Below are 19099 nucleotides of genomic sequence, written 5' to 3'. Positions count from 1 at the left end.
TTGAACTGATACAAGATTTTATCAAGGATTCATTTTCTTCTGTGTTGTATGTTGGCTTACTCTTAAGGCTGTATGCCAGGTACAATGAAAGTGAGATTATTCCTTTTCCATATTTCATGTAAAAAGATACTATAGAATAGTGGCATAGTTGCTTAGTATAGTTCTGGTGTATAATAAGTGCTTAATAAATACCTGGTAATAATTTTCATAGAGGAGAAAGATCCTTATTTCCTTTGATCTCTTCAAGAATACTTCACTTTGTATCTCATTGGCCAGAAATAAACCACATGGCCATTCTCAATTGATTCCTATTAAAGTCGTGGTTACTCGAAGACCACTTTTGCCCAGTGTTTGAGCAGGGCACTCAATTCCCTAAATACATTGTGCCTATGCTTTAATCCTATGGAGTAAATGGTGGGTAAAGAGAATATTTTGGTGTGGGGACGGTGTGAACAATCTGTGTATTACAGGTTAGGTCTTCTCTAATTCATTTCGTTTCCCTATGCCCAAAGAGGGATATTGCATATACAGTATGTTTTGGATGGTAAAATATTTAAATAAAATACAGTTTATTTTCATAATATATTTTTTCTTTTCACCCACACATGAAATGCATTCCAGGGCCTCCGGTTTTATTTCTATCTCTGGTAATTACTTCTATCCAGAAATGTATCTCTAAAACAGATTCGTTCTGTTGTGGTACTTGCAGAGCAACCAAATTTGGTTTTCAAATTTGACCCTGCCACGTAAACTAATTGTGTGACCATGGGCAAGATGCTTAATTCTTTTGATCCTCTTTTTATCTGTAGAATTGAAATAACTGTACTCACTCCACAAATTCCTCTTTTTGGGGTCTTGCATATAGTGTTTGTGAAATCCATTTTCTCATCCTAGATTTTAATACTTGTATTTTTGTCACTTATCCCATTCTCAGAAATGGGAAGTTAATGCCCAGCTTACTTAATTATATGGTGTTGTTTTTCCATTAAATTGGCCAGTAAAGATTTCACATGTTTAATGACTAGTGGAGTACCAATTCTTAATTTATTAACTAGGTTAACATTATCTGAATCAGAGTCCATTTCAGGGTGACATTTCTACATGATATTTTGTTGGTTTTCTTCTCTGCTTCAAGTAATACTTCCCCAAGTGAGTTTGGTTGCCTATTTAACACCATATAACTAATTCAGAATTATTTCATTACTTTTTAATGATATTAATGCTAATTGCTTGGATTCGTTATGTGTTTGAGGCAGTGTGCTATTATTACTTCAATAAAGTGCACTAATTTTGACAAATAGTTTTATATAATGCCTCTAATTTTCATATCCTGGCAGACTTAAAATTTGCTTTGTGTGAAGCTAATAAATGCAAAATAACATGTAATAACATCCATATTAGTCAGTTAATGCCAGTGTATCTCTAATAAAGATCATATAGAAATTGTCCTTAATATTTACATGTTTAAGTTTCCCTAAACATTAGAACTCTATGTTAACATTAGAAGTATTTTGTATCTTTAAGGGTAAAGAGGGTGGCTTTTTTAAGAGAACATGTGGAAAGTTGACTGGGATACCAATCTAAGTTCCCTTATAGTTTGGTATTTGAAGATGATGTGCTCATTGAAGGGGGGTCCTATGAAAGGGTTAGGAAGATAAGAGTGACAGAGATAATTCAAAGGAAATTAGTTGAAGTCAAATGAGACTTGTATGTTAACCAGGCATTTTACCAGGTGCTTAGTGTTTCTTGAATGAATAGATAAATGGAAGAAGCTCTAAAATGCCTCTCGTAGGATCGGTTGGAAATACTGGGAGAGGGAGAGAGAGAGCAAGAGCAAGCAAGTGGGGGGGGCGCTAGTTTTATTATCATCTCTTAACAGATTTTTTTTTCTATGCACACTGGCAGCACAGTTTTCTCCAGATGCCCCTGTTCACCAGTTCATTCAGCTTGTCTCACCTCTACTGTTATACCCGACATGAAATTTCTGAGTGAAAAAGCATTTCCACTTTATTTTTACCTTACTTTTCTCCAGGAATGACTTCACTTCCAGGTGTCTTGTTTGATCTTATACTCAATATAGATTTAGGAATTGTGATTTATTTTTTTTATGCCAAGATAGTAAGGCAGAAGGGATAAGTAAAGGCATGATGATATCTATTTCCTTATAGAAATCACTTTTGTAATTTGTAAAATGCCTCCTTTTACTTTACTTATTGTAGAATCAGGAAATCATTTGTTTCATTTAATTCAGATACTGTGAACTGTATGTATTATGCAAATACTGAGAATTTGATACTAGCTATTAATTTAATTTGAACTATGTCTTAAATTTCTAAAATACCTGTAATATTTCTTTGTTGAAGCTTTACCAGCATATTTTTTATTAGTTTAGTTATCTGAAGATAATGAAAGTTGATATTTCTCCATACCTGCTCCTGTCCTGTTTCCTTCATGATGTTCAGCAGCTTAACTCTTCCAGCTGACATTTTGAAAATTCTAGTCTTTCTTTATTTTTTATTGAGATAAAATTGACATGTAACATTGTATAAGTTTAAGGTGTATAGCGTGTTGGCTTGGTACATTTTACATATTGCAGTATGATTACCACCTTAGTATTAAACACCTATCATGTCACAATTTTTTTTTCTGTGAACAATAAGGATCTAGTCTCTTAGCAACTTTGAAGAGCATAATACAATATTGTTGACTATAATCTCTGTGCTGTGCATTAGATCTCCAGGAGTTATCTACTAGTTACAAATTTATACCTTTAAACAACATCTCCCCAGTTCCCACATCAGCAATGAAACTGGGTTTCACCCAAGTGTAACATCACTGCGACTTTTGGCAAAGGATGGTTATTGCTGTTTATTTTGTCTTCTGTCCATTTTTTTCTCATTTGTGGACAGAATTCCCTCTGGTCTTTCTTTTTCCACTACTCATCCACTTGCACTTTACCTTTTAGTTTTTCCAGATACTATTCTCTGGTATGAGTTGATCTAATTGGTTTATGTAGCCACTCAACAGTGCTTTCTCCACTTCACTCTGCCTGTCCAGTTTTGGTTTTTCCATTTGATATTTATTTCTGCCCTGAGTTCTATTACATGCTTTCCAGTGTCAAGTAGTATAAATAGCTGAAGTACTGAAGTTCATCCAAAATGCATGTTTGAAAAGGACATGACTGGTCATAGGTGTGCAGTATCATCCACTCTGATACTGAGAAGCTAGGGCGAGTCCAGGTTTCCCGTGTGAGTTTTCTCTTTGCAAATATATTTTAAGTACAAGAAGTCCTTTCTAATTCAAAAGTATTTTGTTTCAGACCACATGCCTAGGTTGGCGGTTCAGTCCCTGGTCAGGGTGTGTACGGGAGGCAACTGATCAATGTTTCTCATATTGATGTTTCTCTCTACCTTTTTCTCCCTCCATTCCCATAAATACATACATACATACATACATACTTTTTAAAAAAAGATTTATGTATGTATGTATGTATGTATGTATTTATTTTAAGAGAGAGGGGAAGGGAAGGAGAAAGGCAGAGAAATATTGTGTGGTTGCCTCTTGTGTACCCCACACAAGACCTGGGGACCTGGCCTGCAACCCAGGCATGTGCCCTGACTGGGAATCGAACCAGCAATAATGCTTTGGTTTACAGGCCCGCGCTCAATTCACTGAGCTATACCAGCCAGGGCTCATAAGTTTTTTTAATGTTTATACAAAACTACTTATTTGTGGTTGTAAATATTTGGTCTTCAAGTGCAGTTTATGAAATATTCAGTGTATCTTTTGCCACACTTTATAAAGAGATTATATCCCAAAACAACAGTTAACAGTGAAAATTACTGAATTATCCCCTTTATAAAATATATATAATGTTCACTCTGTATTTGTTATTTGTGTACCTAGCAGTATTGATTTAATATGACTACAAATTGTACACTAGATACAAAAAACTTTGAATTTATGTCAGCCTTGTGTACACAAATTAGACACATTGGAACCAGTGTTTAAGAATTTCTAGTCAGTATCATAGCTATACTTTTGTAAAATATGGCAGAAGGCATGAGTTGGGAGAGAAGGTAGGACACAAGTACAGGAAAAAAAGATGAACAAGATCTGTAGAATAAATGGGTTCTTGATGGATGAATGAATGGTAGTATATCCTAGGGATCTTAAGGAAGTAATTTACTAACTGATTTATTGTGGGAAGATATTTCCCATTTATTGGCTTGAATCACTTTCCTATTAACTAATGCAGGAGATACATTAGCAACAGGTTTTGGGGTTGGGAGGTGAAGAGGCTCTGAATGGGGATGGGTCATTTGGGAGTATATTGAGTTGGTATAGACAGATAGAAGTGTGGAACGGAAAAGAAGGGCTAAAAATAAAATTTTTTAACATCTTCATTAACAGTTACAGAAATTTTTTAAGAGACCAGATTGATAAACTTCAAAGAAGGAGCCTCTTTTTTGGTAAGATTGCCAGGATGCATTAACTATTAGTCACTGGTGTGCAATTGAGTCACTCCTCAAAACTATTGTAACAACCTTGCATTACAAAGATAATTGGAAGACCCGAGTTTGAGGGCTTTGAGAGAACCCCAGTCAGATGAGCTTGGCTACATAATGTGTCTCACAAGCCCTTACCATCATTTACCAGTTTCAGTTCTGTGTCTTATTTTCAGATACCAAATCTCTAAAATTAAGTACCATTATATCCTAAGACATTTCCTTAGTCTCACCCATTTACCATAGACTACTAGTTTTAAGCATGAACTTTGTTGGTTTTAATCATACTTTTAGAACTGTGCCAATCTGTAACAGTGAAAAAGATTACCTTTGACTTGAAAAGAGTACCTCACCTTCCCTTATCTCACTTAAATGGTCCATAAACCCTGTTTTATTGGGGCTTTGTAAAAATAACAAGTTGTTTCCTCAGCCTGAAGTACCTCTTTTCTTTCTTCTCTTATCTATATCTTTTGGATTCCATTATGAAATTGTCTTTTAAACTTCCGTTACAACACCAGTTTCAGTGGACCTTGTGTTTAGTTGTAGATGTATAGCCATAGCAGAGCGCCTGACTTGTAGAGTAAAAGCTGCTTGCCAACCTTTTATTCATAAGAGGCTGTGTCTGCCATAACTGAATGTAGACAGAAGTATCACCTATACACACCATGTCTACATACTCTGACGTAAGGTTTTGGGGGGACAAGCACACGATTTAAAAACTTTTAAGACAATGGCATTTAACCCTGTTTATTAGAATAATTCGTAGAAGCTTTTGTGTGGTTCACAGGGTGTTACCCTCAACCCACTGAATCAGAATGTGCAAGATTAGATCTGGAATCCAACCATTGCTCCAGACTAATTTATACATTCATGCATAGTTTTTGTCACTTACAAAAAGTTATCTCATTGCTTGTCTGTGGGATTGGGAATACAGTTGAAGGGTTCTACAATTGAAAAGAGTTGTGAGATAATCACAGAGTATACAGCTAGAAGTAAAATAATTTAAAGGAAAATAAAGTCTTGAAACTAATGTGTTAATTACATGAATACAGATATCCTACCTCCAACTAGAAATCAAGTTTCTCAGTCTATATAAAACAATATACTATAAAGTTATTTTGAAATATTGAACAAGTCAAAATCTTTTAAAACAAAAGGTGACTTTGGTAATAAAGATGTCAACAGAAATTGTAATGAATCGAACCTTGTGTTAAATTGGCCCAGAAGTCCTCTATAAACAGAAAATCACTGCAGCATTTAAAAAAGATGTCTTAGGTAAATCCTCTTTGACTTGGAAATTAATTTTCTGAAGAATGCTTTCTGCCTTGAGGTTTGTATGTAGTCTGAACTGCAAAAGCGTCTACTGCATAATAACTTGTTTCCCACGATAACAGTCAGTTTCAGTACTACAATATTTCAGTATGAGTTGCATCTAGAGCACAGGTGGCAAACACAAGGCCCACGGGCCAAATCCGGCCCTCCACCTTGTTTTATCCGGCCCAGCACTTGGTTTCTACTCAGCGACAGTGCTGAGCTCATTGCCCCTAGTTAAGGAGTAGTTACATTTATAAGTCCTAAAATTACATTTGCCCTTTGAAGGCAACCGTGAGGCTGATGTGGCCCTTGGTAGAAATGAGTTTGACACCCCTGATATAGAAGGTGAGGCAAAAGTAGATTTACATTTGTCACTATGGAAAATAATATAATAATTAATACATAGTAATACGAGAATAAACCGTTTCGCGTACTCACAACTGTAAACCTACTTTTGCCTGCCCTGTACTTTGTAGCTGTTTCTCTTGGTTGCAGGGATGGGTGCTAGATATTCTACCACAACATTTTTAGGCTTGGGGGCCGATTATCATGCCATTTCTGCTGGTTTACATGTTCATAAGTACATCTATTTTGCATCTGGTTTAAATGCTAGTGGTGAAACTGAGGTCAGCCATGATTAGTGTGGCTCAGTGGATTGAGCCTTGTTCCACAAACTGAGGGGTCCCAGTTCAGTTTCCAGTAAGGGCACACCACATGCTTGGGTTGCAGGCCAGGTCCCTGACTGGAGAGGGGTGGAGGGGGCATGCAAGAGGCAACCGATCAGTGTTTCTTGCACGTCGATGTTTCTGTCCTTCTCTTTCTCCTTCCCTTCCCTTCTCTCTAAAAGTAAATAAATAAAATAGTAAAAACAACGACTGTGAGGTCATGTCATCCCCAGTTCTTCATCTCCCTTTAGTTTACTGAACGGTGTGTAGGTGTTTTTCTTTATGTGGTTTTTTTGTAGTTACTTAGTTTTTTTAAACTTAGTAATTATCCTGTAAGTTCGTTCAGTCTCATATGCATGCTTTTGAATATGTACTCTTGCCCAGTAATGTTTCTATATTGTTGCTGTTTGGAAATGTTTAGTATTTCATGATATTGTGGGTTTCAGATGGTGCTTCAGTGACTTCATTGTTGCTTTTAAGATTGATTAAGAATTACTGTATTTTGCCATGTAGAACGTGTACCCACATTTTTGGCCCAAACTTTCAGGAAAAAAATGTTTCGTTTTAATTTTTAAATTCAGTTATTTGTAGATACGTATTTAGACACTTGTTTTTTATATTATAAAGGTATTTTAGCATTTATTTTTGAACATATGGTACAAGAAATTTTATATAACAAATGCATACGCATAAATGTTTATATAGATATGGAATTAGTACTACCCATGTATAATGCACATCCTTATTTTTCCCTCAAAGAATTTTGGACAAACTGTACACGTTATACATGGCAAAATACGGTATGTAAAACATGGTCCAGAACTGTTTCTGTCAGGTTTCATTGAATGACCTTGATTATTGATAGATAAAATGTAGGCTAGACAATTTGAATTATGCATCTCTCTATGCTCTTTGTGCAATTTCAATGTAATAATAAAACTAAAATACTGCTGTCTTGAAGGCTGTTTCTTTGCAGGTCAGTTTATATCCTTTGATGGTTGATTTAGGAGAGTTCTGTCTTATCTAAATATTAATTTGTGCTGGCAGGATAGATTAGATTTAGAAATATATTACAATGTAAATGTGTGGCTACTCTGCTGCTCTTTTTGTCTAAGAGGAACGCGGTTATAAAACATGCTTTGCTTTGTGTACTCACTTTTTAAAACAGTCTTGTTTTCTGTTGCCATGGTAGTGCACTCAGGGGATGTTTGAGGGCATACAATCTGCTTAGGCCCAGGGAAAAATAAAAGCAGTTCTCAAGGTGTTGAGGTGTTGGATTTTTTTTTTTCATTCTATTGACCATGGCAAATAATTTTTTAGTTTTGTTTTGTTGTTGAACATTGTATCCCTAGTGTCGCATTGTCCTAAGGGCAACATAGGCTCTTCATAAATTCATTTGTTGAATGGATTAAATATTCTGTATTTAAGAGTTATAGTCATTTTGTTTGTAGTTTGCCCATTCAAAATTTATATCCCTTAAATATATTTTTAAGATATTTATTTATTTAATTTTAGAGAGAGCGGAAGGAAAGGAGAAAGAGAGAGAAACATCAATGTGTGGTTGCCTCTCACATACCCCCCTGACTGGGGACCTGGTCTACAACCCAGGCATGTGTCCTGACTGGGAATTGAACTGGGGACCCTTTGGTTCACAGCCCGTGCTCAATCCACTGAGCTACACCAGCCAGGGTATCTATCCCTCTAATATTTTGTTCTTTGTAACACTGGGTAGCTGACATTTTTTTATTTTTGTTAATTGAGGGTTCCAGTTGATCAAGTGCAGTTTTGTTGATTTTGTGTTGAAATACAGTACTGAAAGCTTGCTGATCATTATTTCTCTTGATAAAAAAACTTTGTCCCTGGCCAGGTGGCTCGGGTTGGAGTGTTGTCCCTTACAACAAAGGGTTGCAGGTTCAATCCCTGGTCAGGGCCCATACAGGAGGCAAACAATTGATGTCCCTCCCACCCCCATCCTCTCTCTAAAAATCAATGAACATATCCTCGGGTGAGGATTAAATAAAATACAACTCTTTAGATATTTTTATTGTAGATAGGAATGAACTTATTATGGTCAGTTTTTTAAAAATGATTTGTATTTTGGCTGTTGGTTACTTTAAATGCTAAAATTTGAATGTACATTTGTGGGAGTAATTTTTAGAAAAGTTGAAAGAGATGTACTTTTTTTTTATTTTGAAGACTATACCAACTCTAACACTTGTCTTCTCTTAGTTTACATACCAGGTTTAATATTGACAAACTGGATGTCACCCAGTGTTTTTGATTATGATTTGCATTCTTAAAAATATGTTGTATATTAAATTTAACATTTTGGGGGCAAGCTTATATGACATAATAAGTGGATGATGTAACTATTAATGGACTAAAATTGCCTATACATATAATAGCACATTCTAAAAGGATAATTATATTTCATAAATGAACTTGAACACAGGCTATTTGTAGCCTGTGCATTCTTTGTAGTAGTCCAAGTAGTTTTTATAAAAAGTTTTAAAAGGCACTAAATATTATGATTATTGAAATATCAGTAAGGGCAGATAGTTTTACCCTTTGTCATAATTCTCATAGTAATTTTTTTGTTTCTAAAGTTCATGTCTCATTTTGAGATAAGCTGACATTAATGCCATCGAACTTTTACTTTCAGTTTTAAAAATGATGTGTTCTGTTTAAATTGTTTATAACTAATACATTTTATTAATTTGAAGACTTAAATACCTGAAGCTTTTTTCATGTAAACGAAAATATGCACAGGATAGCGTGATAAAGTTAATTCTTTCCCAAAGTCTTCGTTCTCAAAAACCTGGCTGTTACTAGCAGGAAATGCTCAACGTAATTCCACTTGGTTGTCTACTATGTTTTATTTGCATAGCATAGGTTTATCATCGCAGACCTTACGTACCTGAAAAGTATTTTAAGACACAGTCATATAACTAAATTTTTAGCGCATTAATTTTCTTACTCTCTCCTTACAGCATTTTCAGTTAGCTTTGGTTGACTGTAATCCCTGCACTTTGTCCAATGCTGAAAGTAAGTATTAATAACCATAGTTTTCTATATGTATTCAAATCACTGCATGTCAAATAGTAGTAGTAGTAATAATAATGATAGTGATAAATCCTGTGCAGTTTTTTTCTTGTAGAATTACTGAATCTAACTGTATTGATTGTCATGGCTGCTTGTACAAATGGAACATGTCAGATGAGTTATTGTGAACAGCCTGTGTCCAAAGTAGATATACCAGTGAACTGAGTTGTTGAATTCAAATTACCTGCACCAGTGAGCAAGATTGATTATTTGTGTATTAATTATATTGTAGATGACTTGGGGGGATTAAAAATGGGGCTTGCTAGTCTTTTAGGAAAAATGAATTTGCAAAGGTTCGTGTGTGGTAGCTCAGTGATTCCTGCTATTTGTATTAAAATTATTGGTAATTATGAAAACATACTTGGACTTTTTATTATATTTTTATACACCATAAAATTTTAGGTGACATTTTTCAATTAATTCAAAAAGAATGTATATGTATCTGATACAGTGGTTTTCTTCAGTTATTTTCTGTTTCTGCAAAGGTTTACTTCCAAAAGCAGATTAGGTTGATGATTATTCTGTGTTTATCAATAAGTATGTATTATCATGTTTATGTAGTATACTTTAAAGTAGCCAATAAAAATTTTAAGAATACTCATTGGGTTCAAGCTGGTTTCCTTTAAAACTTTCTTACTTGAAAAAAATAAACATTTTAATTAGAGTATATAAAAACAAATCATTCTTTTTAAAAAAACACTTTATTGTTTATACTATTGCAATCACTCCAGTTATTCCCCTTTTGTCCTCCTCTACCCAGTTCTCCACCACCCCCCCATCCTCACACCGTTGTCTGTGTCCATGGGCCATACGTGTATGTTCCTTGACTAATCCCTTCTTCTTTCAACCAGTTGAAAATGAACCATTGTTAATGAAAATTTAAGATGAATCAAAGGATTCTAGGTTTAAGGAAATCAGTATTTTTCTGTGACTTCATTTTTTAATCATATGGAAAGGTGTTAAGTGAAAAGTAGTATCCGTCTTAAAAATACCTGAGGATTAGATCATCTAAACTGCCTCATACTTCTCCAGAGACAATTTCTTGAGAAAACATAAAAGATTTCCATTTTCTTTACATTGAACTCAGGATTTTGTACTGATGAGTGTATTTACAGAATCAGTGGTGCGAAGGTTAAAAAAAAAATGCAGCAATATTTCAGCTTCTAAGATGAGGTTAGATTAGAAAAAGAATTTAACTCATAGAAATACTAATTTATAAATATATTCAGGTTATATAAATCATCTAATTTATGGGAATAAGAAAACAGCTGATTTTCATTTTTTTAATATCTAGTGCCTTAAAGCCAAGTGTCATAACTACTTGTAATTTTAAATAACTTCTGAGGGTTGCTTCATAAGTGTGAGACTAAATATATTGGTAAATCTTCATTTTACTCTATTCTGTTGAGGTTAAAACTCTCACTTGTAGCTCACTACTCCTGATTGGAAAACACCTGTGTAGAGTGACTACCACAGGACAGAAAACTTTCCTGTCAATTTGAAGAGGACAGTTCGAACTAACATGAATACATCTTCAAGTTTACTATGCCTCTCTGTCTGTTGGTTATTGAAAAGGAAAATAGGAGGGAGGGTGACTAATGTCCTATTTTTATTTTGCCCAGGTCTGGGGATTTTCCCTGGGTTCAGGACTTTGAGTGCTAAAAGGTTGATCACTCTAATGGAAGGGTGTGTGCTTTATTTAGAGATATTAAGCCATTATAGTTAAGTTGATTGGGGTAGTTTATTTTAGACATGATTATTTGATAACTATGATAGTGGCTGATGGCTTACAGAGCAATATGGACTACCTGCCTTGAGCCAGACATTATTACTGTTTCAACACCAGGTGCTTTGTCTTTGTAACACTTACTTCTCTTAGAAATTTTTGTGTCATCATCTGTTGTGTATGCCACAGACCTTGACTATTCTTTCAAACCTTTGTGTTACCTTGTGATACTATAGAGATCAGAAGATAGTAGAAAGTGAGCTTTTAAGAAAGTTTATATGAGAGATTTGTATTTTATGCCACAATTCATTTATATAATTAAAAAAATAAGTAGATACACTTGTTTCTAGAACTGCTTAAGAGAAATTAATTACAGTTAATATTTTGAAAAGTAGAGTCATGATGATGTGAGGGTTTTCATTATATGATTGCCCCCTAGGATACAATTGTTTCTTTGAGATTTTTAAAAATTGTGTTAATTCTAAAAATAATGTTAATTTCTGAATAAAGCTTAATCTCAGAACCTTTTATGGCAATATTTGTTAAAAATTCCTGCCACTAATTGAGACTTGCCAAATGGAGCTTTTTCATACGTATATGGTTATGTTCCACTTTGAAGAAGACTTTTAAGAATTTAAATATATGGTGGTTTCACATTACAAAAGATTACATTGGATTTAGTAACTCATGGAATAGGGAAGCCATTGATACAAGGCATAGGAGTGAGATTGGTAGAAGTTTGGGATGGTAGTAGGGTGCCCACTGGCTACTGATCTTTTCTTTCTTTTTACAACACTTTATTAGAGGAGAAAGAAGATTGTAGGAAATGGGCATAGATATTTTATCTCTTCATCATTTCCTTAACCTGTAACCTAGTCTCCCTCCATTGATGTAGTGAGATGAGATGTGGACTGTAACACAAGGAGAACTGTGCTCAAAAAGACGCATGAGGAATAAGAAAAGCCTTCAACAGGTGTAGGTGAAGGGGATGTTTACATATGTAGAACTTTTATTGTTATTATTATTATTATGTGCTTTCACAAAACTGATTTTCATCTTCTAAAGATATTTTTATTTTGCCTCATTTTGATTAGTTAACACGTGATATTAAATGATTATTTATGGAGTTATTTGGTACTTTTGACCCAAAAGTGGTATTGTTTTTAAAGTTCATTATATATTTTGTTTGTTTTGATGTTCATGGGTTTTTTTAGATCAGCTGTTTCCAGGTGGTAGGTGGTCAAGGGAATAGGTATTGGCAGAACTGAATAAAAAGGCAGCTTTCCAGGCCTTGCCCCAGGCTCACTGAATCATAACCTTGGGGATCTCTAATTTTTCTCAAGCCTTCCAGGTGAATCTTAAAAGTTGCAGGAATCAGCTCATGGTACGCTCTACAATACGAAATTGATGATAGCTGTGGACCTTGCTTGTAAAGATCCACATATATATTCTGCATATAATTTTGAAAGGCTCCCAGGCTCCTTGAAATCCAGCTATGAAATTCAGATAGGTGGAACATTAAAGAATGAAAATCAGTACTTAAGTAGCTAGAATTAAGTTTTGATTACTGGTTCATCGTTGCTTTCATCGAATCATTCATACTCTGGTGATGCAGTATGAGGAAGAGCTGAAAATAAAAGCTGATGTGTTTTTGTCTGCTTTTCAAGACATTATTTGTTAATCTTGGGTCTGTGTATTATTTTTGCCTTCCAAGTGGTTTGACTTTTTAAAAAAGTACTTAAAAAATAATTCTGAAGAACTGATAGAGCAATGCAACAACTAATTTCCTCTGTTATTACCAATGTCATCCTGGTCTGTGACTTCTTTATAAAATGTGCAGATATGAAATATGGTATAAGAAAAATATTAGAGGTTTTTCCTATTTTAATGTGTTTTTTTTTAACAAATAGTGACTTTATATTTTTCACCTAGAACTTAGTTTTTAAATACCATATTTTGAAACGTATAGATTAAAAAATTTTCTCTATTTGCTTAATATGGCTACTTTAAACTTGTAAGAAGTATACTCACTGAAACTAATACAAAATAATATTGAATATAAACTGTAATTGAAAACATTTAAGAAGTATGCTCACTTGCTACAGATTTTAATAATTTTAATAATTACATTGACAAAATTTGATAACCAATAATGAATACATACAGCTTCTTATCATGTTTGTATATATTTGTATATTTTATTAAAAAGAAAGGTTATGTTCCATTATTGCTTAAATCTGTGTAGTGTAAACTGTGCTTGTTTTACATTTTATATCTTGCCATTTACTCCAAATACTTGTGTATTGATTGATTTCTATTTTCCATCATCTTTGCAGTTCAATTTCACATTGCCCACTTATATGAAACCCAGGTAAGTGTTTAACTTAACTTAAAACAAAAGTGATCACCCTTATCATTTTACGTGATACCAGATAATTTAATAGAGTTCTGGTATTATCTCTTACATACATTTTAAACTTATTAAATGTGGTCAAGATTTTGCTTAGTGAAGCAGTTATTACAGAGTATTTGCTTTGTACAAAGAAATTTCATTTAATATGATTTGTGTCTAAACTTAAATGTCTGCAGACTTAAATGGCTAAAATAAAGAAGATTTCTCTTATTGTAAGGAAATGCCTAGTTTTCTTTTCAAAATGTTTATAGATGGTTGCTATAATGCATTGCTTTTAGTTTCAGTTTTTCTTAAGATTGAAATATCTCTTCTATGTGTCATCCTTTGAAAGGCATATTAGAGTCACCTTTTTGATGTCATTATCACTAATTTTATGGTGTTTAAAATGCTTTTTCAGTTTAATTGTAGAGCATTGTTTTTACGTATGGCAGATTTTGCTTAGTGGTACAATGAAAGGTATAACACAGATATTTACTGTAGGCAGTGGTATGGAAAATCAGGCATATAAATTGGTGTGAGACTAAATATTAGGTAATCATAGCTTAATCAAAACATGTATTATATAACAGCTTTTCAGAGGAAAAATCGTCATATTTGTATATAATTTGTAAGGTCTGTTTTGTTTCAGAACCACCATGAGGTGCTTTAAAAAATTAACACCAGATTCCTGGACACCACCACAACACACACACACACACACACACACACACACTCACTCACTGAATCAAAATTGATGCACACTCAGGTTTGGATACCCTGCTACTCTATCTACCTTGAGGAGTTGCATGTGAAAATTACACACATGTTGTGGATCAGAGTCTTTACCTGTCAGTGCTAATCCCTGCCTCCTGCCAACTGCTGATTTTTGCCAAATCAGCGAAGACCACAGTGTGAAAGCAGATACAGAAGTCAGTTTCCTCTCCACAGTTCTTTTCCTTGAGTCTTAGCTCCTTTTCTTCCCATTACCTCAAGTGATCTCTGCAGCCTTCAAAAGGACGAATTCTGATATTTTCTCCAGCTTTTTTAGTTCTTAGATTACTGGTCTGTCATTAGTTGTAGCAGAAGTTTTCTCACCTTTATTTGTAACGAGTGTTGTTACTGGAGGTGGAATTCTATTTTATTTGGCCACTTTGGAATTTACATTCCATTGTCTTTGGCTTTCATTATTTCTGATGAGAAGTTGTCTGTCGGCGGTAAATTTTAATCTTATGAAGGTAATGTAGGGACAGGGCCCTTCCCCCATTGATTATTTAATTTGATAAATTTTATTGCCCATTAAGATTAAACAAAACAGAACAAAATTTATTCTAAGCAAAGTATATAATTTTTAGGTGACAGAAAGATGGCACTCCAAGCATATCAAAGGATTGAAAAATCTCTACTTGGTGCTTATAACAAGGATGTTCATTTTCAAGTAAAAATGAAGAGAAACAAAGGCCTACCTACGTATTTCTAGAAAGTTCCTTTTGTAGTTCAGCTGATTCATACCAACAGATCTATTTATGAATATGGAGTTTTACAAAGTAAATTTAAGTAGAGTCATATGTGGTTAGTGGCTACTGCTAGGTAACCAGATAGTTTAAGGGAAATCTCTTTATATAGGAATAAGTCTTCCTGCTTATCAGTATATTATAGAAAACAGAATACAGTATTTCAGAAATGCCTAGGCCCTAGTCCCACTTTAGCTTCACAGTGTGAAACAGTAAGACCATAATTAAAACTGAAAGGCAGTGGGATACTTTTTAAACTAGAGTAGTTAAGGAAGGCCTCTTTGAGAAGGAACTGTGTGGGCTGAGTCCCGAATGGAGAGAAGCCAGTGATATAATCAGCTGGGGCTGATGGGTGTGTGTGTGTGTTGGCTAGGTCATTCTAATAAAGAGGTGTTAGCAAGTATATAACAGCTTTGTGGTATTGAGCTTATAATACAAGGGTCAGCAAAAGTAGGTTTATAGTTGCATTGTGACATTCTTTGAAGATTAATAAAGGTATTGTAATAAACATAACCTGCATGTCTTTTTCCATGTGAACAAGTGTAAACCTACTTTTGTTTACCCCTGTTTTAAAAAGACAAAAAGAAGGCCTTTTGTAGAGATGGAGATGTAGGGCTTAAAATTTTTTTGTTAAATTGAATCACACATTTTGGTTATTTTTATTTTTCAGCTTTATTGAGATGTAATTGACAAATAAAATTTTAACATATTTAAAGTGTACAACATGATGGTTTTATATATGTATATATTATGAAAGGATTCCCTCCCCCTCATTGATATAATTAACATATCGAACACCTCACATTTAACTCCCTGCCCCTTTTTGGATGCAAACATTTAAGTTGTGTTCTCTTAGCAAATTTCAGTTATACAATACAGTGTCTTCAGCTATAGTCAATATGTTGAACATCAAACCCTCATATCTTATTCATCTTACAACTTGAAAGATTATACCTTTTTATCAATTCTTTGTTGCCCCATCTTCTCCTCTTGGCAGTTACTTTTCTGCTCTTTGTATGTTTACCTGTCCCCACCCATCCCCTTTAAAGACTGCACATATAAGTGACACCATGCAGTAATTTGTCTTTGTCTGGCTTATTTCACTTAGCATAATGCCCTCCAGGTTCATCTGTGTTGTTCAAATGACAAAATTTCCTTCTTTCTTAAGGCTGAAGTACTTTTCCATTGTATTTATGTATCCCACATCTTGATCTACCTTTTTATAGACATCTAGGTTTTTTCCACACATTGGGTATTGTGAATAATGCTGCAGTAAACATGGGATTATAAACATCTCTTTGAGATAATAGTTTTGTTTCCTTTGGAAATATACCCAGAAGTAGGATTGCTGGATTATATGGTAGTTCTATTTAGGTTGGGTAGTTTTAATGGGATATTATCTCACTCCCACCCATTCTTAGTAGGTTTAGAAAATTAGATTGTTATAGGCTTCTATGTACATCATTATGTACCAGCTCTAAATGAAGATACTTCTGTTTTTCTGTATAATGTCATATCTCCAAGTAAATACATTATGAAATATTGTTGGACATCTATATCAATTATTTAATTTACCTTTCCCATATTATTAGCTGATATGTCCAGAACCTTCTTCTTTTTTCTCGATTTTTAAAAAGATTTTATTTATTTACTTTTAGAGAGAGAGATACGTGTGAGAGATACATCAGTAGGGTGCCTCTCACATGCCCCCAACTGGGGACCTGCGTGCAGCCCAGGCATATGCCCTGACTGGGAATCATACCAGCTACATTTTGATTCGCAGTCCAGTGCTCAATCCATTGAGCCACACCAGCCAGGGCTTTTTCTTTATTTTAATGAAATAACTCTTAACAGTTCACCATCTAAGTTCTTACTAGCCTTTAATGGTTAAAGATACAGGATAACTGAAAGAATTAATTATTTTTTCTTAAAATATTACTTATTTTTTACTTAAGATAACTTTTTTAATTTTTCAATTGCAGTTGAAATACAATATTATATTAGTTTCAGGTGTACAACCCAGTTATTACACATTATATAACTTATTAATTGATCACCCTAATAAATCTAGTATCCATCTGACATCGTAAATAGTTATTACAATTTCGTTGACTGTATTTCCTATGCTGTACTTTACATCCCAGTGACGGATCTGTAACTACCAATTTGTATTTCTTAGTACTTTCACTTTTTTCACCCATCCCTCAACCCTCCTGCCATCTGGTAAGTGCTTAACTGTTCTCTGTATCTGAGTCTGTTTCTGTTGTGCTTGTTTGTTTGGATTCAGTTCATAGATAATGCATTGCCATTTTATTACTCAGTTTTTTATTTTTTCCTTTTTCTTAAAGAATACCCTTTATCATTTCATGTAATACTGATTTGGTGGCAACGAACTCCTGTAGCTTTTCTGGTCTAGGAAGCCCTTTATTTGTCCTTTGATTATGAATGATAACTTTGCTGAGTAGAGTGATCTCAGTTGTAGGTTCTTGCTTTTCATCACTTTGAATATTTCTTGCCATTTCCTTCTGGACTGCAGTTTCTGTTGTGAAATCAGCCAACAGTTTTAAGAGAACTCCCTTGCAGGTAACTAACTGCTTTTCTCTTGCTGCTTTTAAGATTCTTCTTTGTCTTTAACCTTTTGCATTTTAATTACAGTATTTTTCGGACTATAAGATGCACCCCCCCCCCCCAATTCAGGAGGAAATGGGGGTGCATCTTATAGTCCCAATGTAGCGTACCTGGCTTGCTGGGGCGGGCGGCGGCAGGGGAGCGGGGTTTTTTGTTTGTTTCTTTGTTTTCTCTTCCTATTTTCCTCCTCTAAAACCTAGGTGGGTCTTATGGTCCGGTGCGTCTTATGGTCTGAAAAATCCGGTACAGTGTGTCTTGGTGTGTGCTTCTTCAGGTTGATCTTGTTTGGGACTCTGCACTTCCTGGATTTGTTGTCTATTTCCTTCACCAGGTTAGGGAAATTTTCCATTATTTTTGCATATAGGTTTTCAATTTCTTGCTTTCTCTCCTCCTTGTACCCCCGTAATGCGAATGTTGGTACGTTTGAAGTTGTCCGAGAGGTTTCTTATACTATCCTCATTTTTTTTTTTTTTTGGATTCCTTTTCTTTTTTGCTTTTCTGAATGGATGTTTTCTGCTTTCTTGTATTCCAAATCTCTGATTTGATCTTTTGCTTCATCTGCTCCACTGTTGAGTCTGTGATGTATTCTTGTTTCAGTTAATATATTCTTCATTTCTGGGTGGTTCTTTTTTATATTTTCTAGTTCTGTTTTCTATTTCCTATCTCTTTGCTGAATTTTTCACCAAATTGATCTATTCTTCCCCTAAGTTCATTGAGCATCCTTATAACTAGTGTTTTGAACTCTGCATCTGGCAGATTGCTTGTCTCCATTTCCTTTAGCTGTTTTTCTGGAGTTTTGATCTGTTCTTTCATTTGGGCCATGTTTATCTCCTCATTTTGGCAAACTCCACGTGTTTGTTTCTATGTATTAGGTAAAGCTACTACCTCCTGGGCTTGGTAGAGTGGCCTAATGTAGTAGGTGTGTCTTGTAGGGTCCAGTGGAACAGCCTCTCTTTCACCAGAGCTGGACACTCTAGGTTCACCAAAGTCCCTGCCCTCCCCCACCCAATCCTGTGGGCTGTGTATACTCTCCTATTGTATTTGGGCCTTGATTTCTATTGGTACCTCAATTGGAGGGATTTATTCCCAGGCTGATTATCTGTAAGGACTGGCTGTAACCATTGTGGAAGATCAGCTCTGGAGGGTCCCACCCCACAGAGCAGACTTAAGCAGGGTTCTGGTACCTGCTGAGTCCTCCCCTTGAGTGTGTTCCTTGTGGAGCAGGTTGGGTGGTGCTTCAGTGTGGTCTGAAG

General features: G+C 34.8%; 1 protein-coding gene across 8 annotated transcripts in view; it reads left to right on the top strand.

The window, feature by feature from the left end:
• KDM6A (lysine demethylase 6A) overlaps positions 1-19099 on the top strand; it is a 180823-nt gene that overhangs the window by 95759 nt on the left and 65965 nt on the right. For all 8 annotated transcript variants that reach the window (XM_053917341.2, XM_053917340.2, XM_053917338.2 and 5 more), the window contains exons 8-9: positions 9478-9532; positions 13652-13686. In XM_053917341.2, the coding sequence (XP_053773316.1) occupies positions 9478-9532; positions 13652-13686 (90 nt within the window). The remainder of the gene's footprint in view (positions 1-9477; positions 9533-13651; positions 13687-19099) is intronic.

The sequence above is a fragment of the Desmodus rotundus genome, chromosome X, assembly GCF_022682495.2.
Source record: "Desmodus rotundus isolate HL8 chromosome X, HLdesRot8A.1, whole genome shotgun sequence".
Classification (NCBI taxonomy): Eukaryota; Metazoa; Chordata; class Mammalia; order Chiroptera; family Phyllostomidae; genus Desmodus; species Desmodus rotundus.
The sequence above is the reverse complement of the archived record's forward strand: the minus strand, read 5'-3'. Positions and strand labels throughout refer to the sequence as shown.